The 25,126-nt window shown below is 52.6% G+C and overlaps 11 protein-coding genes across 11 annotated transcripts; 5 read left to right on the top strand and 6 right to left on the bottom strand.

The window, feature by feature from the left end:
* Positions 1-719: 719 nt before the first annotated feature.
* A1O1_07546 (oligosaccharyl transferase complex subunit OST4) lies at positions 720-2,310 on the bottom strand (the record flags this gene model as incomplete). Its single annotated transcript, XM_007728413.1, has 4 exons — positions 720-1,160; positions 1,224-1,948; positions 2,000-2,110; positions 2,163-2,310. The coding sequence occupies 4 exons, from the start codon at positions 2,308-2,310 to the stop codon at positions 720-722; spliced, it is 1,425 nt and encodes a 474-aa protein (XP_007726603.1).
* Positions 2,311-3,087: 777 nt separating this feature from the next.
* On the top strand, positions 3,088-3,595 carry A1O1_07545 (NADH dehydrogenase; the record flags this gene model as incomplete). The annotated part of the gene is made up of 2 exons (XM_007728412.1): positions 3,088-3,277; positions 3,546-3,595. 2 exons carry the CDS (start codon positions 3,088-3,090, stop codon positions 3,593-3,595), a joined length of 240 nt encoding a protein of 79 aa, XP_007726602.1.
* Positions 3,596-4,221: 626 nt separating this feature from the next.
* Positions 4,222-5,736, bottom strand: A1O1_07544 (uncharacterized protein; the record flags this gene model as incomplete). Its single annotated transcript, XM_007728411.1, has 2 exons — positions 4,222-5,424; positions 5,485-5,736. 2 exons carry the CDS (start codon positions 5,734-5,736, stop codon positions 4,222-4,224), a joined length of 1,455 nt encoding a protein of 484 aa, XP_007726601.1.
* A 1,496-nt stretch (positions 5,737-7,232) lies between these two features.
* On the bottom strand, positions 7,233-8,607 carry A1O1_07543 (uncharacterized protein; the record flags this gene model as incomplete). Its single annotated transcript, XM_007728410.1, has 3 exons — positions 7,233-7,864; positions 7,964-8,078; positions 8,113-8,607. The coding sequence occupies 3 exons, from the start codon at positions 8,605-8,607 to the stop codon at positions 7,233-7,235; spliced, it is 1,242 nt and encodes a 413-aa protein (XP_007726600.1).
* A 2,451-nt stretch (positions 8,608-11,058) lies between these two features.
* On the bottom strand, positions 11,059-11,994 carry A1O1_07542 (uncharacterized protein; the record flags this gene model as incomplete). The annotated part of the gene is made up of 2 exons (XM_007728409.1): positions 11,059-11,495; positions 11,553-11,994. 2 exons carry the CDS (start codon positions 11,992-11,994, stop codon positions 11,059-11,061), a joined length of 879 nt encoding a protein of 292 aa, XP_007726599.1.
* A 1,147-nt stretch (positions 11,995-13,141) lies between these two features.
* Positions 13,142-13,666, top strand: A1O1_07541 (uncharacterized protein; the record flags this gene model as incomplete). The annotated part of the gene is made up of 2 exons (XM_007728408.1): positions 13,142-13,342; positions 13,397-13,666. 2 exons carry the CDS (start codon positions 13,142-13,144, stop codon positions 13,664-13,666), a joined length of 471 nt encoding a protein of 156 aa, XP_007726598.1.
* Positions 13,667-14,709: 1,043 nt separating this feature from the next.
* A1O1_07540 (4-aminobutyrate aminotransferase) lies at positions 14,710-16,230 on the top strand (the record flags this gene model as incomplete). Its single annotated transcript, XM_007728407.1, has 1 exon — positions 14,710-16,230. The coding sequence occupies one exon, from the start codon at positions 14,710-14,712 to the stop codon at positions 16,228-16,230; it is 1,521 nt and encodes a 506-aa protein (XP_007726597.1).
* Positions 16,231-16,507: 277 nt separating this feature from the next.
* A1O1_07539 (uncharacterized protein) lies at positions 16,508-16,908 on the bottom strand (the record flags this gene model as incomplete). Its single annotated transcript, XM_007728406.1, has 2 exons — positions 16,508-16,798; positions 16,846-16,908. The coding sequence occupies 2 exons, from the start codon at positions 16,906-16,908 to the stop codon at positions 16,508-16,510; spliced, it is 354 nt and encodes a 117-aa protein (XP_007726596.1).
* Positions 16,909-17,503: 595 nt separating this feature from the next.
* Positions 17,504-19,063, top strand: A1O1_07538 (protein phosphatase 5; the record flags this gene model as incomplete). Its single annotated transcript, XM_007728405.1, has 3 exons — positions 17,504-17,740; positions 17,810-18,851; positions 18,909-19,063. The coding sequence occupies 3 exons, from the start codon at positions 17,504-17,506 to the stop codon at positions 19,061-19,063; spliced, it is 1,434 nt and encodes a 477-aa protein (XP_007726595.1).
* Positions 19,064-20,749: 1,686 nt separating this feature from the next.
* Positions 20,750-22,036, top strand: A1O1_07537 (uncharacterized protein; the record flags this gene model as incomplete). The annotated part of the gene is made up of 1 exon (XM_007728404.1): positions 20,750-22,036. The coding sequence occupies one exon, from the start codon at positions 20,750-20,752 to the stop codon at positions 22,034-22,036; it is 1,287 nt and encodes a 428-aa protein (XP_007726594.1).
* Positions 22,037-23,050: 1,014 nt separating this feature from the next.
* A1O1_07536 (uncharacterized protein) lies at positions 23,051-24,018 on the bottom strand (the record flags this gene model as incomplete). Its single annotated transcript, XM_007728403.1, has 2 exons — positions 23,051-23,389; positions 23,536-24,018. 2 exons carry the CDS (start codon positions 24,016-24,018, stop codon positions 23,051-23,053), a joined length of 822 nt encoding a protein of 273 aa, XP_007726593.1.
* Between the last annotated feature and the right edge of the window lie 1,108 nt (positions 24,019-25,126).

Below are 25,126 nucleotides of genomic sequence, written 5' to 3'. Positions count from 1 at the left end.
AAGGATACATCTTGACAAGTATTCGAGTCGGCAAGCCCTGGTCCACAATGCCGACAACTGCCAGCACCTTGTCAAATCTCAAACACAGCAATGGGGCCAAGCAGGAGCTTCCTGGATCATGAGCTTGTGCGGCGGCTTAGGGGACCTCTTGGTCACCACTTCCAGAGAGAGGCTGGGCTTGTTCAATGCAAACAGACGACACCAACCGAACACCAAAGCATTGGTCAAAGCTATACCGGCTTGGCCAAAGATACGCTTGCGCCCATGAAAGATTGTTGGCAAGCGAACGGATGTTCTGCATCTTCGGGTAAGTGTCGTGTCGGTGCTGAGATCGAATTGTGATTCTTCCACCACATGGGGCCCTGCACATCGGTGCATACATCTCCTAGAGACAATGGGCTCCGGAGTCTGTTGGAGACTGTTGGATGACGCCGCGGGGAGACTGTGGCGTGTCTATCTTTGAAAGACCGCAGTGTATATATATTCTCCACTCTATTGAAACAGTGTATGACAGCCTCGTAACAGAATGCGCGGGAATCAAATAAGAGGACAGCAGCAACTAGGCCTGATTGAAAATCGAAGACTGCATAGAATTTTTTCTATCCCTCATTTTAGTCATCCCAAATGCAAGATGTATCCGTCTGACTCGGAACCCATAGATTTACACTTTTCCATCAATCCTCGAAGCGATCTGGAACCGCAGCAACTAATTCTTTTAATCAAGACGTGCTCACGCTCAGCGCCCGCCGCCTCTCAATCTCCTCCTTCGGCGGCTCACTGTAGAGCCACAAAAGAACGAACAGCAAAAATCCAACAATGACGCTCCACAATCCACCGACCCAAGGCCAGGCACCGGTGATTGCCCACGAGCGCGGCCACTCGTCATGCGCAAAATGCCGGACGGTGACCTGGTGTCGCTCCTCGATCGGCGTCAAGAACGGTCGCTTGTAGTTGACCTTGAAGGCGAAAATGCCGTGTTGGTCCGGCGTGGTGAAGGTCGTGCTGTAGATGGTGCTGTTGTCGGTCGTAGTGGACGGGGTGAGTGGGAGTCGGTGGAATGGCGAGAGCATTGTGAACTCGAGCTGGAGCGCATCTGTGTCGGGGACGACGAACGGAACGTAGTGCGTGCGATCATACTGGCCAATTTCGATGGAGAATTTCTTGTACCATCGTTAGCAAAACATGTGGTAAACAAATGAGTAGTAACAAAAGGAACAGCATACCACATCGTTTTTGATCCGATACATTTCGGGGTTGTATTCCCAAATCTGCGTGGTGTTCTGGGAAGGCTCGCTCGCCGTGGTGATCTGGTAGTGCTGGACCGAGAAGACCTTGAGCACACCGACTTCTTGGAACGTCCATTCCGTCAACTGTTTCACGAATTCTTGGTTGACGGTCTTGCTGGTCTTGCCGCCCGGCAACTGCACAGTTGCGCCGAACCATTTGTCCTGCAGCATTTCCAATGACCCGAGAACGGTGAACCGAGCGGAATTGCGAGCCTGCATTGCAGAGACGATATTCAGCTGGGATCCAGTTGCGAACGGCTCCTCGACGCTCTGCGCCTCCTCCCCGGGGTTGTATGCATATGCCGTCATGGGCGCTTTGAGAATGGGTGCAATTAGCGGGATCGCGGGCCCCAGTGTCTGCCCTACCGCTCTCGGTACAGCCAATGTGCCCTCGCCCCCAAAGAAATTGACCACGTCTGGCCGCAGCTGTCCGGGGCGCTCAACCAGCAGAACATCATGTTTTTCAGCCGCAGAGACTTTGTCATAATTGAAATGATCGACGACAATGGAATGTTTGTCGGGAGATAATGAGATATCGAATTCAAGGAGGAGGGACGAAACGGCAGAGGGAGTGCCGGACTCAGAGGAGAGGCCGAGCAGGACGTTTCCGCCTGCGTTGACATAGTCGAGGAGGATCTTGGGCGTCAGCGTCGGTCCATAGCCTAGGGAAAGTCAGTATCTGGATTCCCGGAAGCTGGAACGACAGCGCTCACCCTTGGACTTTGGCGGTGTTAGGATTAAATGTTCGTAGGCCAACTGGCCATGCCTGAACAGCGACAATTGCTCATTCCGAGGCGATTCGAAGGACAGTTTAAAATCTCGGTCTGGAATATTGAGCGGTCAGCAAGAAACAGTACCAGTTGGAGAGAAACATACCTTCCAAATCAGCCCAAAACTTTGAGTAGAGACCCTTCTGCGATTCATCCTCGAGGATGACAAGCACTCTGTCTCCGACTGCGCTTCTGCCAGATACCACGCTCAGCAAAGCAAGTAATAGCAGACATAAAGAAGAGAAGAGCCGCATCTTGTGAACCACTATCGACCAAGTCTGCAGTCCGTGCTTACAAGGGCACTCTCATTGAAATGCTGCAGCACAGTTCTACCACTGCAGTGCTTCAAGTCACATAGTACTTACTTTGGGTACTTTGTTCTCCGCAGAGGAGACGTGGTCAGTCAGTACGCGGCTCCGTAAACCTGAGCCAATGGGAGACAGGGTTGTATGTACGGTGAGCGACAGGGTCACACATGGCAGCCCCCGCCAGTCTCAGTCCAGGTGCTCTTACAAAAGGATATGTATCAGTTGAATCACGGTAGCTATAAAGACTGACGTGAGGCATGCATTCAGCTTGGCCGTGCTCAAGGTCTTTGCTGGCCCGTTACCTTCAATCGGCTATATTCTCCGTCGCCCATCTCAGCCTTGCGTATCCTTATATATACTCCGCCGTATCGCCAAGCTCGAATCATGCATGAACATCGAGCTTCACTTCCGACCGACAGTCAATGCTTGAGAGTCCCTCAGACGCCAGTGAACGACGAGCCCATAATTACATCTACGTCCGGGAGAAGGATCTCTCCCTGAGTTTCTGTGCAATCTCGCCCCAGTTGCGGCGGCACCTGCGGACCGAAACCCTTGCTCATACTCCGCCAGCATCCTCACCCTCGTACCTCCTCCTCGTGACGACTACAAGAGATCTCACCACCACCGCTCCTCCTGTGCGACGACCTGCAGACCCCCTCTCTCGACATCTCTCCTCCTCCATCAACCCACTTTTGACCCCGTCCGAAACATAAGACAATTACAATGTCCGGCGTTCCGCGGAGGTTCTGGGGTTCACCGATTCGGTACCTGCGGTGGGCGGCGCACGAGAAGCCAGCGATTTTCTGGAGCATAGTCATTGGAGGGACGGGCCCGGCATCATTTGCGTTCATTCCGCCGTTGAGGAGATACTTTGGCGATGTGGATCCTGCGAGGATTCCGTTGACTTATCCTGGTGAGTTTATTGAGTTAACTCTTGTATTCCTAAGGGGTTGGAGGGATATCATCAGACATGCAGACATCCGGGACAGCCTTGCCAATGAAAGAGGAGGATCGAGATACGGGCATCTGGCAGCTGAGAGAATGTGCTCAAGGGGAGGAATCGATAGAAAAAATGGTCCCGGTTGAGAACTTGAGAACGCTGCCTGTGCTACGGGGTTGCCGTCACGTCAAAAATAACCAAGAAGAAAGTATCATCTTGCTAACACGTCTTGTCCGTATAGTGCCCAGAGGCCCCCGGAAGATTCCTGAAGGCTTCGACGATCCAGAATAGATATGTCCAACTCAAACTGGCACAATTGCTCGACTAGCTCTCGCATTTTCCGAGCGATCACACACAAGATCTTACCCTCACGCACGAGGACGCCACTACCATGTACAAGTTCTCTGCCGTGTTGGAGCTGAAGCAAGTGAAACAAGAAGGATCGATTTTGTCGCAAGCTCTGCATTTTGTACATAGCCTATGCGTTTTCTCTATTGATAACAAAATGGACAACCCAGAATTCCTTTGAGCGCAAAAGCTGGCGGGCATTCCAGGCAAAGTGCATTTCACCATTCTAGCAGCGCCAGTAATGCCAAACCAGGCTACTTGAGAAGCCGTAAACGTGAATCTTCCTTCGCGTGGCTGCATTGTTCCATCGTTGCGCAAGGACTGGGCAAAGTGCGAATCCGCGATATTCATAACTCGAACAACACCCACCAATGGACATGCATCACTCATCCAGCAGTAAACGAAGCTTTGCCATTTTGAAGTCCTTTGCAAACATCAGCCGAGTCCAGCGATAAAGAGCAAAGGGGTCTGTAGGAAACGGGGCGGAGCCAACATACTGCTGTGGCTCGACAATGAGCTCAACGAGAATTCCAATGCTAGCCCGTACTGCTGCTGAGTTGTGGACAGGCTTACTCCTCTTCGCCGTCATCCTCGCCCATGACAAAGTCGCCACCCTCTGGGATGAACATGCCGGAACCGTCGTCGACATCCTCTTCATCTTCGTCATCTTCGACGACCCTAGCACGCTTTCGTGGGCGGGCGGGGATACGCTCGGAAGTAGACGCAGAAGCAGAAGCAGAAGCAGAACCTGCAGCGGCGGCGGCTTGCTTCTGCTTACGCAACTCTTGCTGGACGAAAGTGGTGTGCTCCTCATCCAATACCCCGTACATGTCGTTCAGTTCATCGTTTTTGCCCTTGGGAAGAGCAACATGCCATGGCAGCTCAGCCTTGTCGATCTTTGCACAAGTCAACCACGCAATTCCAGGGTAATCGTCGCGCTTGAGATGGGTGCGTTCGACCATGAGATCGCTGACAAAATTCATGATATCCTGCTTGAGAACGCCCATGTTGGCCTCGAGGACGTGGCAAGCCTTGATGCTCATGGGGAAATAGCGGTGGAACTCCTGGAAGTCGAGATGTGTCAAGTAAGCCTGGCCGCCGTCGGATAAGGCAGAATAGAAGTCCAAACCACCATCAGGCGCACGACGGGTGCGGTCGTCGGAGATACTCTGTGCAAACCATTGACGGAAGAAGCAGACCGCCATCCACATGTAGATGTCTCCCGAGTAGGATGGGCGACCGGGTTTGTCTGCGGCAGTGCGCAACATGAAGGCTGGATAGTGGCCGAGAATACGCAGCTCAACCGCTTCCTTGGCCCGATCGAGTTCATCAGCCTTGTGATTAAGGAATTCACGCAGATCGTCGCTGATGGTGTCCTTGACCTCGATCGGCAACACGCCCCATTGTCCGATCAAATGAATGGCGGCCTCGCTGAAGATCGTTGGGGACCGAACGCGACGGCCAAGTTCGAGCCATGCCACCGGATTTCCCATGATCGAGCTCCAAAGCACCTGATCCTGTCGTAGGAGAGCAAGATCGACAACATCGCGCACATGGTCAATTGAGCCGATGGACTCGGCGCACTCAATGAGGATGATCACATCGCCGAGTACTTTGACCAAAGTGTCGTTGACAAATGATGGTTCACGGTTGTAGAAAATCCCAAAAAGCCAATCCCAAGCCTTGTATGCATTGTCTGACACCTTTCCATTGTCGAAATCCGGCAGGAGAGACGCGCCACCTCGGGGTGTGCGACCTTGTTCATTTACTTCCTGTGTCGAAAGTCAGTCAGTGAGCCACCAGACGATCGGGAGGCAATTTCGCTTGCATACCTTCCGCACCCATTGGCCTGGCTCGCCTTTCTCAGACGAAGCCACATATTCAAAGCGGTAGGCGGCGGCGCGGTCACGACGAGCCTGGGCGTTGAGACGCGGTCCTGGTTTGGCTGCGATCGCATCTGCAAAAAAGGCAGAGTGCGTTGACAGAACCTGAGAGTGCAATTTGTATTGCTGGGTTGTTGAGACGATGAGGAGGACGTCGCCGTCAAGGAATTGAGGAAAGCCTGACTTCACAGTAGACGCCATGTTGATGAGGCCAAGATCTTCTTGCGATTGATTGATCTCGATAGGTAAAGACGCTCTTGGACAAGCACCGCGTTCAAGGTGGAAGTGTTAGGATGAGAAGAGAAAGGTTAGGAAGACGCGTCAGGATGGAAGGTTTTTGTACCTCTGTTTCACCGCAACAGATCAGTGAAGTCCAGTGTTGTGATTGTCAACATGTGACTTTGAGTCGCAATGTAAGGGCGTGCACCAACAGTGAAGAAGAGTGAGGTTGATTTGAGGACGGGGCACAACATGGGAGCAAGTCAGGCGGACTCGAATGAAGCTGGTCTGAATCGTAGCAAGACGGAACTGAAGCCAGCGCCTTTCTCAGATCATCTATGAAATTGAGTCGACCAAAGAGTAACAGGTACAGTTTCTATACTGGGGATGGGGAATACCGGGGACTCGTTTCAACCTCAGTTGAGTCAGCAGTCGTAGGAAGCCGGCTGCCGCTGATTGACGATCAAAAACACATAGAGCTTCGTCCTTGTGCGGTGAAATTGGAGGAGAGGCGAGGCGAGGGGGCATACCAAGATCATTTCGAGTGAGCTGTAACATATCAATAGTTGGATGCCGTTGGTCAGTATGCCTTCAAAGCATCAATCCTTGCTGTGGCCGTCCTTTGTGTCGGTATCGAAGTTGGCCATTTCTGGTATGCCAATAGTGGAATCTGATTTGGCCTGCGATCTGGATTGATCCGTTGTCTACGAGATTGTGCACGGCCTGAAGGTGTGAGTTTGATTCCAGGTGTATGCCGTTGGACCAGAAGACCAAAAGCCACTTGGAACAATCCAGACACTGTCGACAAGCCCGACCAGATAGACCAGTGCCAGCGATCTTGTGAGGTTACCAGGAGGTGCGAACAACAGTGATGGAAGATGCAGAGCTGAACAAAGCCTCAAAGACAGAAAGGAAATGTTAACAGGTCGTTGAATTTGTGTTGTCATGATTCCAATATGCAAAAGCCTCAGTTCATAAACAAATCCGGCGACGCCTCCAAATGCTAGGTACAGACTAAATCCAAATTGTAGGCCAATCTCACGCGGAGGTATATCAAGCTCGAAAAGGATCCATTTTGAGTCGTAGTCGCAAAACCCCGCCAGAACCTGGAAAAGAGTAACAACAAGCGGTGAGGAAGGATGAAACTCCAGTGTGTGATCGCTCAATGACATGCATAACCCAAGGATAAGGTGATCCTGTATACTCTCCAAAATCATAACAGCCATGGCCTCGTTAATGCTGATATAACAATTCAATCTCCATTAGCTTGGGTTGCAATCCATGGTGCCAATCCAGGTCAGGGAAATGCCGCTATGCAATCATCCAGAAAGGTGACGTGGTCTCAACGGCGCAATCAGCATTGTGCGCTTTGAAACAATAGACGGCGAGTGGACCAGATCAGGGAGAATCCAGGTCAACGAGGACATACGGATCCGCGGAAGGCATGATCCCTGCGAAGGTCATGGGAAAGATGGTCATCATCTGCCATGCCTACGTGAGTCAGAATATCCTGGACCATACGGCGCACCCATCACATCTCTCCGAGGATCATAAGATCCAGACAATGATGACGATATCGGAGGTCCTGTCCGGGTGGGATAGAGTGGCGGTGCATAACCTCCTGGCAGCTGCCCGGATCGGCTAATTGATGGTGCGGTTGCGCTTTCGCCAGGAAAGGTCCTGGGTTCTCTTTCGGATCCATGGAAGCCAGACTGCCCTGGAGGATATCCTGGTTGGCCTGAAGAAATGGTATACTGCGCTGGGAAGCCGGGCTCCGGGGCGTAGGTAGAGGTAACCGGGATAGCAACCCGCCCACTAGCCAGAGGGCGAGCTTCAAGCTCACGATGCCTGGGAGGTGGTCGTCCATAGTCGTCGTCGTCGATATCCATTTCTCCGGCGTACCTGTGTTGGCTCTCTTGTCGGGCTTGCATCTCGGCATAGGAACCTACAGGATCCTTAGATCGGCTTGTTTGCCTTTCGGTATTAGCCATACCTTGCGAACGGCCCTGCCTGGCCCGCCGTTCTCGCTCGCGCTGCCATTTGACCGTCTCCTGACGAAGTGACTGTTCCATTGCCTGCCATGTCCAGATCAGCATCAAAGCCACAACGTCTGTCAGAGGGTTCTAGTCATACAGTGGTGAAGGGGCGATAGGCCTTGACCCAATATCCGGAACGTCCCTATGTGCCTTAGTTAGCAGACCATACTTACCATGGACATCCACTGGTGCAGCATACTTCATTGTTCCGGGTTGGGCGGCAAGTGGCATCCTGACCAAGATATTTGCAGATTTCGTGTTGAATGACTTCTCTTTCGATGCCGTCACCTGGACAAAAGTATTCTGTATACTCGGGCCTTACGGGATCACGCTCTCTGGTAATGGGGACATCCATGGTTGTCCGGTTTCTTGAGGGGGCGTCATAGTCACGATCTTCCCGAGCATAAGGCGACCTCGCCGACGGGTTTCTCGGAACTTCCCGATAGAATTCTCCTGTGGTCGGATCACGCAGCAAGAACACCTCCGGTTCCGTGCCACGGGGGTCAACCATACGTTCAGGTCTCGGGTCAATGCGAGACGTTGTACTGGGCCGTTGATCAGGCCTGAGGTCCATACGGTTGTCCATCCTGGAGTCCATGCGGGAATCAATCCGGGTGTCCAAACGGGTGTCCATTCTGCTGTCCACGGCTTCGGTCATACGAGTATCGTGGTCGATTCGTTCGCCTGGAATTCTCCTTTCTCTTTCCCTTGGAGGCGCAACACGTTCTGGACGGTCACGCTCGCGAGTTTCTCTTCTGGGGGGATGACGAGGCTCTCCGCGGCGGTATTCTGGATCATCTTGGTACCGCGATGACATCCTGCCGGTCATGATATGGTATTTATCAGAGTCCTGGAGAGTGTAGAAGTCGATCCTTGGGTCCGTTGGGCAGCAAAGGGGCGAACGAACGAATGAGAGGAAATTTGTCTGGAGCAACGTCGCAGGATAAAGCGGGCAAGGTGCAGACGGTCGAGTCCCTTTGCAAGCGAAGGCAGGTTTCCAGGGGCTCCAGATCCACTGGTGTAAACGTCCAGGAAGTCCGAGAGACCAGATCCAATGGACTCAGGTTGGGTCGACCTGGTAGAGGAGTGAGCGCGATGATTGTTTGACGGAAGAGTAACAGTGGAAGGTGGTTGAGGGTTCTGTGAGAGATTGAGGGATCTGACAAGCTGGCGCAGGCAGCGAAACGGCTCTGCTTTGCTTTGCTTTGCTTGGGTCTTGGGCCGCACCGCGCATTCAAGCGAGAAGTGCCGCCAATCACTGGACCTTGACACCACGCTGAGGAAAGTTGAACCCTGGAAAACTCCACCCGAAAGCAGTCTTATCTACCTGGTATAGAACTCTCTCGATACCTGATTTTATAGGTGACTCCTGCGTAACCCAGCGAGACGGTGTTCCTCAACTCGTGGGCGTTGGAGGAAAGATGAGGAGAAGCGCGGAACTCTGGAATGCAATCCCACAGGTGCTCACGATCCCAGGGGCGAGTTTGGGACCCGGAACCGTCGTGCCGTTATGTGGGATGATTACAGTACGACCGACGGACGATCTGGGAGCCAAGTTGCAGGCGAGAGAAGAGTGGAATGTGCTGAGTGGAAGAGATGAGATGGCTAGCCACTGTATGTATCTAGCAGCTCGGGGAACGCGAGGCGAGCAAGAATGGATCGAAAAGCGGGAGCGAGCACAAACTCGCCCCCATGACAGATGCAAAGCACGGGCAGGGGCATGATGAGTACCAGGTACGGTAGGTAGGTACCTAGGTAGGCCGTAGTATTAGGCAGTAGTAGTAGTTGGATGACTAACCGTCCGTCCGACCACTGCTACGATGTCGGGCTGCGGTCCCTCGACCACAGTCACCGGTACTTACTACGTACCTGCCTGATAATGGAGACCGATGCCTGCCAGCCTGGCATGCTCTTTGCAGATACTAGGTAGGTAGGTACGTAGTAGTATCCCAGTGGGCGAGGACAAGAATATCTGACCACCCATTCCTACACGCAAGACCCGGCCTCAGGTTCTCGCTCATTGACTATCAGGTACTGAAATTCATGCCTGGGACCCATCTAACAGTATGCCAGGTACATCCTGCTGCCTGATGGGACCTCGTTTTCATATTTGACGGATCCCCCAAGCTGCTGCCTTCTCCAGCATATTCTATGCCTTTCCTGAGCGACTTCCATGCGGAGAAGATATACTAGTATCGCAGAAATACCCCTGCGCCCTTGAGCATCGACGAAGCAAAGAGTGTTCCGTGCAAGAGATCGCAATCCCAACAACCTTACTTGCACAAGCTATTAAAGGTACATGATCCAGGAATGATTTTGAAGAGGTGGGCGGAGTGTTCAACGACGCTGTCGGCCTTTTCTTGCGTTGGTCGATGGCTCCTCGCAACAAGAGGCAGACTCTCCAGCATTACAGGTGAATTACACAATCATGGTCCATTCAACTTGAAGGCTGGAAGACTCGGAGGCCAGGTGCAACCTCACTCCTGTTTAGCGGACTTGCGCTGGCCCAATGATGTGTCCAACGGCTAACGCTTGGGTTGCTGTCATGGACCAATCGACTTGCTTTGGGCAGCAATGAGATATGCACTGCATGCGGCGTCGAACCTCGTCCACTTACTACTCTGCACGCGACATCGACTATCACAATCACTGCGTCCTGCCTCCTCGTTGGTCACCGGTCTGTTAACTATTTTGACGGTGAGCTTCAGGACTTGGGGATCATCCCGCCTGTCAGCTCACTTTGATGGGGCAGATAATGGCCCAAAAACAGCCTAAACCTCTCACCGTTCCTTTGTATTTATAAAGGGGCGTGTAATTTAGGTATGGACTTGCGTGTTTGATTGGTGACCGTCAGCAGTTACCGACGAGTATATGACTTTCTCGACACGCAGGAGTATACTACCATGCCACGGGTCGAGTACTCCGAACGGTAATCAACCCCGGTGCTTATCCTGCTATGCCTTTCCGTGGCGATGCGGAAAGAATCAGTTGATCTTTGCGACCGGTTTTCAAGGTTTGCTGCCAATGACTTGACAGGAGAGACGTGAGGCTGCCGTTCTCTTGCCTGGCATCCTTCCATGTGTGTACCCCAGCACGACTGCGCTTTTGGACTGCCCTACTTATTATCAGACTCTTCCACCGGGTACAGGTACAGCATGTGGAGGCTGTACGCCCGCGGGTTTCCTCCGGGGCACGGCAGGCAAGAAAGATTCGCTGGACACGCTGTTACCTGCCTTGAGGTTTGGAACAGTGCGGCCTCTCGCAGCGGTTACAACCTTGAACTTCCGCGGGCACTGGCGGCCCCGATTCTGAATCCGGTTCGAGGGAAATGTAACCGCACTTCAGTGCCCTTGACCTGGGCGCTCAATACAACTTCATCGCCAGTCAACGCAATGAGCTTTCCTCTGTCTCGGTGGCGTGAACCCGAATCAGTGGGAAACACCTCCACTTCGGCGCCTTCCTGCAATCCCAGAGGGTCTGTCGGATCAAATTGTAGGTTCTCCTCTGCAAATGAGGCCTTGAGAATACGATCTGCGGCGGTGCTCCCGTCGAGGCTAGCTGCTTTTGGTGCTTGAGCTTTGGCGGCTCTGAGTGCATTGTTGAATCTCGCTATCCATGCAAACACCTTGGGATACGACTTCTCAGATATCAATTCCCGGGGCAGGGCTCCCTTGAGGCCATTCAACCAATCAAAGGTCCAGATGGCTGCAGTTCTTGCCATTAGCTGGTGTGAACCGAATCTGTACTGTACTTTCCGCTCACCTTCAATGTCTGCTAGGGTCGGCTTGTCTGTCTTGAGCACCCAATTCCGGCCATCTGCCAGCAGAGTAGATTCCAAGAACTTGAAGGCATTCCTAATGGCCGCCAGTGCCTCGGGTCTGTTGGCAGCGATTTTCTCTTTGCTCCAGGACCGGCCCGAGTAGTCTTCACGGTCGCTTGTGAACTTGGGGTCATTAAGGAGCGGCATGCTGGTAGGAATGAGTTGGGATGCCCGCACGAAGAGACCAGCTTCAACGGTCCATATTTCCAGGAACTTCTGGATGGCTTTGCCCTCTGCTGTGGTCGCACCAAGCGCCCCGTCTGGAAACATTTCTTCCAGCTTGCGGAGAATGATACGGCTGTCACAGTAAATGTCCCGCCCGATGGTCATGACAGGAATCCTCCTATAGTTCACTCCTATAGCTTTGAGGTCTGGTCGAGGCATGACGGGGGGTTGTTTCTGTGAAGGAGAGATCAGCAAAACGGCGGTGACCGCTGGCCATTCATGTCCATGGCAGATGGCTGCATCGACTCACGCATTCTGCATAGTCTATCCCTCTGAGGGCCAGATACCATGAGACCCTCCTCGCGTAGGGAGAGAAGGGGTAGTGGTACAGTATTATGCCGTTGTTTCGTCCGTCCATCCTTGTGCGGAAGATTGGCGTGTCTAGGCAGAGGCGCTGTGGTCGTCGGTGTAGACAGCCAGTTGGCTATCACTTCGGATCGGGGATAATCAACAATGTAAATTTAGGGCATGACAACACCTGCGAATTCGACAGACAACTGTGGCATGAGTATACATATATATATATAGTATCTTACTGGTGTCTATGTAGGAGACGTGGTAGTAAGGTCCTTTTATTAGAGCCTTCCATATGCCTCGGTATCCTGACGGTGCGGGGGAACAGCGCACCATAGGTACCAATACTCTACCGAAGCCCAAGTGAATTCATCACTGCACCCGCAAAACAGTACGCTGGTAGTAGTACCTACATACCTTATAGTAGTACACATTACCGTTGACTTCGTCAAGAACTGCGAGGTTCAGTCCCTCTCTATAGTAGGGCACTTGATTGTCTGTTTCGTCCTATCTGAAAGTAGAGAGGCCCCATCTACAGTAGTACGTACGGAATTCTTGGGGTTGGGGCTTGTCGAGACAAATTGTTCAAGGCCTACGCTGCCTGCGGGCGGAATGGCTATAGTCTCCCGCTCCTCCTCTGCACCCAGTATGTTGCCAGTCGCGCACCAACGCCCCTGAAGACGCCACTTCTTGTCCGATTTGACCTTTGAAGAGAGTGTCGAGTGCTTGAAGCATATCTTAGTAAGGCTGCCAGATGCGCAGAAAGAAACCGAAAAGTCGAAGAGCGAGAGAGACAGACCCGTGACATCATCTGCTCCGCTGTATGACGATGAGGTCAACGAGGACGATCGATGACTGCCTTCAGGTCTGCAGTAATAAATATCCTAAGGGATGCTACGGGATGCCCTCATCCATCTTTGACCTTGACTGATCTCACCTTGAAATCTATTGCCTCCCAGACTCGAACGACTCCGTTGAAGCCAATAAACCATCAACCATCACTACCTCGAAAATGCCTGAAGCCGGACGCAACAGTGGCGGTGACCTCTTCGATATGGCGAAGGATGGCACCACCATTCCTGCCGACGCCGCAGAGCCCAGATACATTCCATCCAAGCCGCGCCCTGATCAAATAGCTTCAGCTGCCGATCCGAACAACCTGGGCGGACGGACTCTCGCCGAAGCAGCGGACAACGCAGGTGATATTCCAAGAGTAAGTCACTCCAATGATAGTACCTACCTTGGGGTTGATATTGACCCATGACAGACCACCCGGGATACAGATGTCAACGATATCCTGACCGGAACGGGAGATTCGCTCGGCGCCAACGTTGCCTCGAAGAGACTACATGCGGTTCCAGGCGGTGTGGTTCGCGACCCCCAGGCCAAGGGCTCGACCAGGACAGATGAATACTCCAAGACGGCGTCGGATTTCGACAGGGGCGCGTCAGATGGACCTGGCGTAGACAGGGCTCCGGGCCAAGAAGGCTTGAGCGATGAGCAAGTCATGGACCAGATTGAGCGTAAGGAGGTGTAAGGAGGAAATGAAACCACAAATATAACGAAACACAACCAAAATCAAACCCTTGCATGATAATACCCGGCCATATCTTCGGATAGATAGCCTAAATGAACACATTCAATAATCTCGATATGCCATACTAGTACTACGTGGTAGCAAGTCACTCCGCCCCACCACGTATAAGGTAATGAAAGAGTCGTATGTGCCCGTGACGTTCTCATCCCTTCTGCCAGTATAGCTACCTTTATGTATCTACCTACGTAGGTACCTACTACGTACTGTCATTGCTACTGGTACTCTGCGTTCTGAAAGAGGACAGTGGTTACCGACTTCGGGATAGCCTTCCAGCAACGAAACCAGCCCGCTTCCGCTGTACACCGACACTGATAAAGATTCAAGGACAACTGATCGGTCTAGGGCGTGCCCAGAGCCTGCGGCGTGGGGCGCACAGTCCGACGGGTGAATTTATTGTTCCCACAATGCCGAGTGCCTGGACCTCAGGTACTAAGGTACTGCCTGCTCTGGCGGAAGTGGAGGGCGCGAGGGCGCGAAGTTGTCTGGTTTGCCAGCGCTCAGGACCGGACACCTCTTAAGCGTGGAGACAACAGACAGTATACCCACGGCGCCGCGATACCAATAACCGGGTCCCCCTGTCAATCGAAGCACTGCAGAGTGGACTTCCAACTCCAAAGGGTCCCTTGTTTGCGTCGTTCTCCGCCCTCCTCATCACGCCCTATGTCGCAAGCAAGAATGCCAGGTGAATGCGCCGTTCTGCTAAAGATTAAAAAATCTAGCCCACCCACGGACTGACTCCCTTTCTTCCAGCTTGTTTTCTGGGTATTTGCAGCTGGGATTCTGTGCGTAGGGTTGCTTTCGAAGAAAACGCTCTCTCTTCCTCGACTAGGTGCCTGACTGCTCTCGCGTAACGGCGACGCTTCCTGGGAGATCAGAGTAACGCACCGCTTTCCAGTCCGATTCTCGGGCCTCCCCCCCACCACATTTGAACCACGACCGTGGTCTGCTGTTGTTGACGAGTCACGCTGTGCTCGCGCAAGAAAATGGCTTCCGCCCTACGAGCTTCGCGCGGCTTGCGCTCAATGGGCCGAGTCGCGGCTGGCCCTGCGAGGTGCTCGTTCAAGTACACGTCCGTCCGGGCGTTGGCGAATTCGTCGTCCGCCGAGGCGTCATTCCTCCCCGACGAGCCTGTTGGGCCGAAGGTGGTGACGCCGATTCCAGGCCCGAAGAGCCAGGAGCACATTGCGGAACTCAACAAGGTGTTTGACACCCGCAGTTTGAACATGTTGGCAAACTACCAGAAGAGCTATGGCAACTACATCTCCGATCCGGACGGCAACGTGCTGCTCGACGTGTACGCCCAGATCGCCTCCATCCCCGTCGGCTACAACAACCCGGCGCTTCTCGAGGCCGCCAAATCCGACCAGATGATTTCTTCCCTGATCAACCGACCGGCGTTGGGTAACTTCCCGTCGCACGACTGGGCGTCGATCCTCGAGACGGGCATTCTGCGCGTGGCACCCAAGGGCCTGAACCAGGTCTTCACTGCCATGGCCGGCTCCGACGCAAATGAGACTGCTTACAAGGCCGCTTTCATGTGGAAGAAACAGCAAGAGCGTGGTGGGCCCGATGTGGAATTCACAGAGCAAGAGATGACCAGCACCATGGTGAACCAGAAGCCAGGCTCGCCGGACATGTCGATCATGTCGTTCAAGACCGCCTTCCACGGCCGTCTGTTTGGCAGTCTGTCTACGACTCGCAGCAAGCCCATCCACAAGCTGGATATCCCGGCCTTTGACTGGCCCCAGTGTTCGTTCCCCAACCTCAAATACCCTCTCGAAGAGCATGTCGAGGAGAATGCGGCCGAGGAGAAGAGATGCCTGGAAGAAGCTGAGCACATTATCAAGAACTATCATAACCCCGTGGCAGCGGTCGTGGTCGAGCCTATCCAGTCTGAGGGCGGTGACAACCACGCGAGCCCAGCTTTCTTCCAAGGACTCCGAGAGATCACCCGCCGCAACAATGTCTTGTTGATTGTTGATGAGGTCCAGACCGGCGTTGGAGCCACCGGCAAATTCTGGGCACATGACCATTGGAACCTGCAAGATCCCCCCGATATCGTCACCTTCTCCAAGAAGGCACAGACGGCCGGTTACTACTTTGGCAACCCTGAGCTCCGTCCCAACAAGCCATACCGACAATTCAACACCTGGATGGGTGACCCAGCGCGCGCCATCCTCTTCCGGGCGATCATCGGCGAGATTGAACGACTGAACCTTGTCGAGCATACAGCCAATGTTGGTGACTATCTTTATGGAGAGATCGACAAACTGGCCAGGCAATACCCCGAGAAATTCCAAAACCTTCGAGGCAAAGGCCAAGGTACTTTCATTGCCTTTGACAACCCCAAGCGCGATGAGTTCCTGCTCAAGGCCAAGTCACTTGGAATCAACATTGGTGGCAGTGGTGCCTCTGCCGTCCGCCTTCGACCTATGCTGATCTTCCAGAAGCATCATGCCGATATTCTTCTGGACGGTTTCGAAAAGTTGGCCAAGTCTGTATAGGAGGGTTGGGTGCTTTCTTGTGAATACAAAATTTCCGGAGGCATTTTGTAGCTATTCCAGCAGTTGGCGTAGTCCTGGACCAAAATAATGCTGTCATGTCTGTTCCGAATGTTTTGGACATCCCGTAGATGTGAAAAGTTGAACGCGGAACACAGTCGTAGAGTAAAGTAGGTCCGTCCGTGCGGCGCTTGTATCAGCCTGCTTCGCTCAACGCTATAGCCTAAAAATTCATATCGCCGTAGTTCCGAATCGTTGATACCATCATGCCATCCAGTCACTATGCCGCAACATCGTCCTCGACCGAGGTACCGTCTCTGGGAATGTACTTCATGCCGTTGTCTTCCAAAGTGTCTATTATCTCCTGCGGTAATTGTCCAACGACCTTGACAGCGTAGATTCCAGGCACATAATTTGAGAGCCGCTGCCACTTAGCGACCCACGACGACTTTGGATCACCCATCATGATGAGCCCTTCGAAGACTTGGGAGGTGCATTCCTGAATGGCGTCTTGGGAGTTCCGTAGGCCTAGGATACTTTCGCAGTTGGGGCACCCATTCTTGTAGAATTCCTATCCCGTGTCAGCAGGGTCGATTCTCAGGGCGTGGATGTACTCACACTAGCATTCAAAACGATGGAACAGACCATGCAAGCGCGCTGACGAGTACCGCGGCCGGCCATGATGGCAATGGAGATGCAATAGGTGAGATGCGACGAGAGGTTGGAATCTAGAGGAGTGATGGCTCGAGAAATATCACCGGTAGGTAGTTGAAGCAGCGGAGGGCCAGTCGAGTCGCGTCGAACCAGTGACTCGCAAGAGCTGTAACGGGAAATACAGGCTCCCCGATCAGAGCGCGGATGGATCGATAGAGGACAAGGAACGGGCAGCACTGAAATGAGAAATGCGTGGGGAGGGAAGAGAGATGAGAAGCTCGGAAAATGCTGCTTGCAAACTGCGCGCCGCTTATCCTGCGGGAGATCGACGCCTAGCACAGATCTCCACTGCATCTCCAGGCCGAAAAGCGCAGGCAAAATCGCGAGGCAAATTCAGAGGCACCAGTTCCCGAGGAAAAGTGGCGCCGTGTAATCGAGAACTTTCGGCGGGCAAAAAGACCAGAGGCGTGGCATAGCTGCAGTGAACACACGACCACGCATCTCTCAATCATACTGCCCTTTCGATTCCGGAATGATACGATAACACTGTTGTTCTCATCAACCTAGACATTCTAGCTCCTCTCCAACTTACGGTCAGATCACCACAATTCAAGCTCTGACCATGGCCTCCGCCACCGACAAGGCCGAGGCGACCGCCCTCAAAGCCAAGGGCAACAAAGCCTTTCAAGAGCACGACTGGCCGACGGCCATTGACTATTACACAAAAGCGATAGACAAATACCCCTACGATCCATCCTTCTACTGTAATCGAGCTCAGGCGAACATCAAGCTCGAGGCCTACGGCTATGCTATTGCGGACGCCAGCAAGGCTATCGAACTGGACAAAGACTATATCAAGGTATGTTGACGTTGACGTTCCTTAGGCCGCGTGGTCGGAATTGATCTCTGACATATATGACTCTTCCAGGCATATTGGAGGCGAGCTGTGGCCAATACAGCCATCTTAAACTCGCAAGATGCCCTTCGAGATTTCAAGACGGTTGTCCGCAAAGAGCCGAACAACAGAGACGCGAAACTCAAACTGGCCGAATGCGAAAGACTGGTCAAGAAGATCAAATTCCTCAAGGCGATCGAGGTGGAAGATGCGCCTTCGGCATTCGAGAACCTGGACTTGGACTCGATAGAGGTGGACCAGTCATACGACGGCGTGCGGTTAAAAGACGAAATGACACAAGGGTTCATTGACGACATGATCGAAAGATTCAAGAATGGCAAGACAATCCACAAGAAATACGTGTTCCAGATCCTCAAGGCAGTTCGGGATATTGTCTACAATGAGCCCACCATGGTCGAAGTGGAAGTTGCTCCGGACACTCAGTTGACCGTCTGCGGAGACACGCACGGCCAGTTCTTCGACCTTCTCGAGATCTTCCGGCTCAACGGCTATCCATCAGACACGCACGGATATCTGTTCAACGGCGATTTCGTGGATCGAGGCTCTTGGTCGACTGAGATTGCCTTGTTGTTGTACGCCTACAAATGGTTGCGGCCGTCATTTTTCTTCCTGAACCGAGGAAATCACGAGACAGACGACATGAACCGAGTGTACGGGTTTGAGGGCGAATGCAAGGCCAAATACAACGAAAAGACGTTCAAGCTGTTCTCCGAGTCGTTTTCCGCCCTTCCGTTGGCGACGCTCATTGGCAAGAAATACCTGGTTCTCCACGGCGGCTTGTTCTCCGATGACAAATATACTCTGGACGACATTCGCAAACTTGATCGACATGCTCAGAGGCAGCCAGGTCAGGCCGGGTTGATGATGGAGATGTTGTGGACGGATCCTCAGCCTCAGCCTGGAAGAGGACCGAGCAAACGAGGTGTTGGCCTACAGTTTGGGCCGGATGTGACCAAGAGATTCTGTGAGAACAATGGCCTGGAAGCTGTCATCCGGAGTCACGAGGTGAGAATGGATGGGTATGAAGTCGAGCATGACGGTAGATGTATTACTGGTAAGTGGTCAAAGCAGCGATACCCTGGTATATTGGCCAATGCTGACACCCGTCTAGTCTTCTCGGCGCCCAAATACTGCGACACGACGGAGAACAAAGGAGCATATATCAACATCGGCCCTGACTTGAAACTCGAATACCACCAGTTTGACGCAGTCCCGCATCCCGATATCAAACCAATGGTGAGTACCATAACTTTTACCTCTCTGTGATATGAACGCGACACTGACAAACGATGCGCTTCAGGCGTATGCGCAAAACTCGTTAATGTCCATGATGTAGTGATAGCGTTTTGGTTGGGCGAGCAGGACTCGCTGCGGCGGTTGTCCATGTATTTGGCGATTCGATCAAGTCTACAGGATGGCATTCCTCGTGTATGCAAGGCTCGGATTTCCAGCGTGTCTGCATTGGAGGTAGGATTGTCTGGTTTGGAAAGCAGCAACTAGATGTGCGAACGAAAGGCGGGTGATGCTGTACTCTGCATTCATGTGCTGGTGAAGCGTTAAGCCTGCGTATACGATGTTGTCCAGATTCAGTGGCTACGGCCATGACAGTGGAAGTGTCGAGGCCCTTGACAATCTTCATACATGTCGATGGCCAGATGTTTTTCTGATTCCTCTCTTCTTTGCTGCAGCCAGAGGTTGTGAGTATTGTTGAGGTGTTCAAGTTGGGGTCAAGCCACCTTACAACATGAGTGGCACCGCATAAATGATATAGGTGCCTACCTGGTAGGTAAGCAGTCCGGAAGGTTGATACAATGAGCGTTCTCTCATAATAGATGTACCTACCGCCTCTTGAATGTATGAGGGGCACCCCTACCAAGATCTGGCAGTGCCATTTCTTTTGTAAGGTGGCTCGAGGTGTTAAGATGAGGTGTCGATACTACTAGTATGGTGCTATGAGGGTGATGGCTACTACTATGGACGGGAGTCGAAGCGCAGCCGAAGGGGCGCAGGCAGTTCGATCGCAGCCTCCACCGTGACCTCCACCACCACCACCACCACCGCCACTTCCTCATCCAGTTCTTCCACCCACCAAAGACCAAAGACTATTGTATTCGACTTATGTCATGTACCTTACTACTACTATATACAACTTGCATCACTGGTATCAAACACTCAAGACGTGGCATGTGAATCTTCGCTAGGGCTCTCTACGTGGCGCTGATGTGACACAGCACAGTGTCATGCCCCGGTCCCTTGTCTTTCATCCCACTCTCTCGCCTTGAACAACAGCCACCCACCCCTTTGACTTCATCCCAACTATCGCGCTTCACAGAAGTCATCAGATCTTCTATCGATTTGACCGGACCCGGGGCGAATCTAGACCTGTACAACGATTTCTCAGCCCCAGAAGTCTCGAGCGTACTTCTGGTGACGGCTCAGAAACATCCTACTGAACTAGCACTGCGGCTTGTTCCGGTTGACGCTCGGTCTCTACAGAGTACCAAAAACGCCTTGCAGCCTAACCAAGTGACCTCATCAACCAGCTCCGCCTTCTGCCTTCACCGGTCGGACATCACTCATCTCCGGAATGAGATAGTTGCTGAATGAATCTTTCAATGTGAAGAGCGATGCTTCCGCCAACTTTCCACACCGCCTGCCACTTCGATGTAGCACCTTCTGTACCGCGTCGTTGTGCCGCAGACCGAGGGCATAGAGGAGAAATCCAACACCAGCGAGGCTGGCTGTCAACCTATGTATCCTTCGTCGAAGTCTCTCTCTCACCTGTGCCTGGAAGGCCGATCCGCACACGATTGCTCGAATGAAGCCTCAACTAAACCAGCCCGGATAGATGTTGTCGAGCGACCAGAAAATGGCACTGTATCCTTGAAGCCACACCGACGCATGGCCCTAGGACCACACCACTTCCATGAAGCCGTTCCAACGTCTCCTACAATGACGAACCCCTACTTACCTCGAGAACCTCGGCATGATCCGGCTCCATTTCTCTCGATCTTGCCTTCAGACCTGCACTACATCCTTGGTACGTATTATCTGGACTTTGATACACTCCTTGCGCTGCGACAAACATGTCGATCAATGTACACGGTATTGACTCCGGACGTCGTCCGGCGCGTGCGGGCACGGCTCATCCAAAGATCGCTAGAAATGGAAAAGGAACAATTCCGCGCTTACAGAAGCATCTATCCTCGGCAGCGCCTCGGCCATATCTGGGATTTACTATATGCGGCATTCGACTTTCGTCTGGTCGAACGTCCTGTGAAGGAACTCACATGCTACGGATGCCTCGAGATCAAACCGTTGTGGTGTTTCGTGGAGAAGATGAGTAATCGCGGCACAGGCCTAGGCGCGAAATTCGCCCAGGACCGAATGTGCAAGGACTGCATGCGACAGTACCGAGATATTGAGGGCCGGTGGTACAAGGATAACTGGGTCAAGAAAAGCGACATGGTACGGAAGTTCAGTAGAGGCCGCCGAGTCCGGCAATGGATATTCGAAGGTCGGCCTCTGGTTAATCCGGACGAGGAGATTGGCGTCTGTGCCAACTGTGGCAGCGGATCCTTTGAGTTGTGGTGGGGATGTGTGTCATGTTTCGAGCTGGAGGAGAAACGCCGTCGAGACCTGGACCTTGGGGGGTTGACTCGGTTGCAGCGCAAGATCTTCGATGTCGTTGATTCGTGGCGGGTCCGTATCGAGATCAAAGAAAGACAACGCCACGCTGCTGGGTCGAGAAGAAGACGAAAGAGCCTCTCCGTCCCCAACGTTACGTGGACAGGAAGTTTTTCCGACCGCAAGGCTGCGTTGATCGAGTGGAAGGAGAGCAAGGGTAAGAGCAAAAGCGAGCCTCTCAGCCGCGGTGGCTATAGCCATGGATCTTCTGGATGCAACGGTTCAAGAACACCACAGCCTGACTTACCATGGCGAGCCATCAATCAGATTCCTCTGCCCAACAATCGACGCGAACTTAGGTGTTCATCGTGTTGGGTCCCCAATTGTCCGCGTCGGACATATATGCTCGGACTGGCTTATGAAGGTCCCCTCCCCATGGAACGATGGTGTGAGGGCTGTCAACGAGATTATGAGGAACGACATGCGAGGAAAGAAGAGCTTAAGATGCGGAAAGCCATGAGAAATGATGAGGCAAATGGTATCTCCGGCGACGGATGGCTCGATGGTCTTGAACTTGGAAGACTTTTTGATGATCAAGAGGGTCAAGGATGATCATTGACTTGATCCTAGTGATGGATCGTTTGGTCAGCCGGGGCAAGGTCAAGGCAAGGGCAGACGAATAAGAGATGAGCAACGTTGACCTCTATTTCCGAGATCTTGCAACAACAGTCCAGAATCAAAGTTCACGGGAACCATTCAGATATGAGGAGAGCCGCCAGCTGGCTGAGGAGTAGTAGCAACATACCTGGGGATCCTGCAAGGGAACATGACGCTATGATACAACAGACTCCTGTGTTTGACTCTATTCCTCGCTTCTTCACGTCCATATTGTAACATGCTATGTGCCTAGGTCCCCGATTTTCAGTCTCATCACCAGACTCTTTGCGTCAGGCATACTGGTGGCACCGTGGTAGTATCGTACGAAGCCATGAACTTCCTAGCCACGTATACAGCCATATATGCATCCAAATACATATTGGAGGTTACCTGAGTCGACTTATACTGTAGTATACCCACCAAGAACATCTACTCTATGTCTCGCTAAGTCTTGACCACACTAGCATGGATGGACCACATCTATCAAGGATACCCCGAGCCAAGTATTGCCTCTCCTCACAGCTGAGACCTGCTTCAGCCCTGCGAGGATCACATCACTCTTTCGAGGAATCGAAAGTCGTCGACGGTTCCATCAGCTTCGTCTTCCTCTTCGTCATCTTCTTTCTCGACTCTAGCTTTCCAAGGGCACTCGACATGCAGTTGTTGTGCGATTTGCTCGGTGAGTTGCACGGTAGCTCTGATTATGCGATTTGTAGCGCCTAGATTGATGGAGCCGAAGAAATGCCTGGTCAATGTGGCGCGAGGTTGCGCCACGAAGGGTTAGCTGGTTGTTTGTGTAGTCCAAGATTGAATCGTACTGCAGGGCTGGGAATAGGAAGATGAGAATAGTCATGGCTTCGAGGCTTCAATCGGTTCAAATCCAGAGGCATAGTGCAAAAGTGTAAGATGGCAAGAGTAGACCAGGTAAGAACTTCTTCCTCTTCTTCTGAGAAAGAACAAAGTCAAAACTCACCCCTTGGCCTGTGGTCCACACCCGTCCGCCAGGCAACACACAAACTCCAACAGCCCCGTCTCCAGGCCGTCGAGGAGACTGGTCTCGCTCAGCAGTTCGCCGTAGATGCAGTTGATGGCGAAATGGGTCAGATCGCCGCCCGAAGTGGCATCCATGGCGGCCAGCACACGCGCCGTGTGCTGTTTGTAGATCTGCGAGAAGAAGGACATGCCTCGAGTGTATTTCTCGCTGGGACCGACATGCGCGCGGAGAGACGTGTCGCTGGACAAGATGGCCGAGAGGGATGGGTGGGTGCGTTCGATGGCGGAGGTGAGGGAGAAGAGAGCGTTGATTGCCTTTCAAGAAAGAAGAAGAGGAAAGAGGAGTTAGTAAATGGTTTCTTTGCGGGAAGATATACATGGTTTTGGAGAGGACTGATGTTTGGGAAGTCAAGGACTGTGTCTGTATTGTCTTGCGTGTGAAAAAGGAGTGTCGGGCTTACTCGAGGAAATCCGACGAGCGTGCTGGCTTTGAGACAGGCTTCTCGGATTCGTCTTGCTGTGAGTAGTAGTAATCTCTTTTCTTCTTCCATAACGTCGTCGTCATTGGCTTCGTCGACTTTGGGAAGATGGCGGTTCTGATGAAGAGAGGTGGCCAGATATGTCCATAGCTCGCCGATGAGTTTCTCCTTGTGGAATGCTAGGAGGTTGGCCGTGGTCAGAATGTACCACGGCGAAGACGGCGGGGCGCTGGACGTATCGGTGGACGGTTTTGTCTGTTCTTGAGTGAAGAGAGCTTCTAAAGATCCATAGTCCAGGCCTTGGGTTCGTTTTCGTTGTTGCTGTCTGCTTTTCTGAGAGGGCTTTGATGGGGATACTGAGCTGGTAAATTGGCTCTCCGGTGGTGTGCTTGTGGCTGAAGACGGAGTCTCTGTGCCAATTCCAGTATTATTCGCTGATGGACTTTGAACAGCTGATTGAGGCATGGCGTGCTATCCGCTGGGGGATCTAGAAGTGGTCGGCCTGGGGATTGTTTCGTAGGAGCGGGACGACTTCAAGGGAGAAGATGGTGTCGTCTAGGTTCGTAGGCCACCGGCAAGGTCTTGTGTCATACGAGATATCAAGAGACCCTGGTGATCGATCCTGGACTAGACCCTTCACTTCACCATGTTTTGTGCCTAGAGACATTGAATAGACAAAATATCGGATATTGACCTGATATCAAGTAGTAATAAGACGGACATGTCTGCTCCGCTTAGCGATGCTGACAATGCTGTGGGGCTGGCGGAGCCTTACTCGACACTTCCAAGTTGGGCGCAGGCTGTCTCCAGAGATTAAGAGCAGGTGGCATCAAATCCAGCGCCCACATCAATATGAGGTACTGCAGGTACACCTGAGACTGTCGGGAGCGGACTTCAGGGCCCCCATGGAAACCTGGCGGGACGCAGGTCATATTGTGGGCGTCTACCAAAGGTCGATGAGGGCAGGTCCGGTCTAGCGGAGACTTCGCAACGATTCATGAATCCAGGACTTAAGGCTTGAGAAGTCGCATATAAGTACATGCAGAAAGAAGGCATCTGGAAGGAGGAAGTAGTTGTCTGATCGCATGGGCTTAGATGAACGGTGAATCCGCTTTGGTACACCCACGGAGACACGTTCATCTTCCCCAAGGAGTACGGCTTGAAGATCGGGAATATGGAGAGACGTCACGACGAGAATCCTTTCGTCGGATGAGAAGGACGTTATATAGGTTGCTGGGCGTAGCCGTCAGTGTTCTTTGAGAGGGTGGCCCCCTTTTCGGTTCAGCCTTGTGAGCTGCTCTGCCAGCTTCCGGAAATGAATAAAGCGTGAAGTCGGTAAAAGCGCCCGCACGGCTCTGAGCTTATCCGTTCTCTGTGAATACGGCCTTTCCTGTTCCGTTCATTCCTGAAAGCAACAGAGTCTGCTATGAGTCCCTGCTCAGTTCTACTGCCCAAGAGGATGCAGGGTAGGCATCAAGGACATCAACATCAACATCGACATCAACATCAACATCGACATCAACATCAACATCGACATCAACATCAACATCGACATCAACATCAACATCGACAT

The sequence above is a fragment of the Capronia coronata genome, assembly GCF_000585585.1.
Source record: "Capronia coronata CBS 617.96 chromosome Unknown acBCG-supercont1.6, whole genome shotgun sequence".
NCBI classification, from domain to species: domain Eukaryota; kingdom Fungi; phylum Ascomycota; class Eurotiomycetes; order Chaetothyriales; family Herpotrichiellaceae; genus Capronia; species Capronia coronata.
The sequence above is the reverse complement of the archived record's forward strand: the minus strand, read 5'-3'. Positions and strand labels throughout refer to the sequence as shown.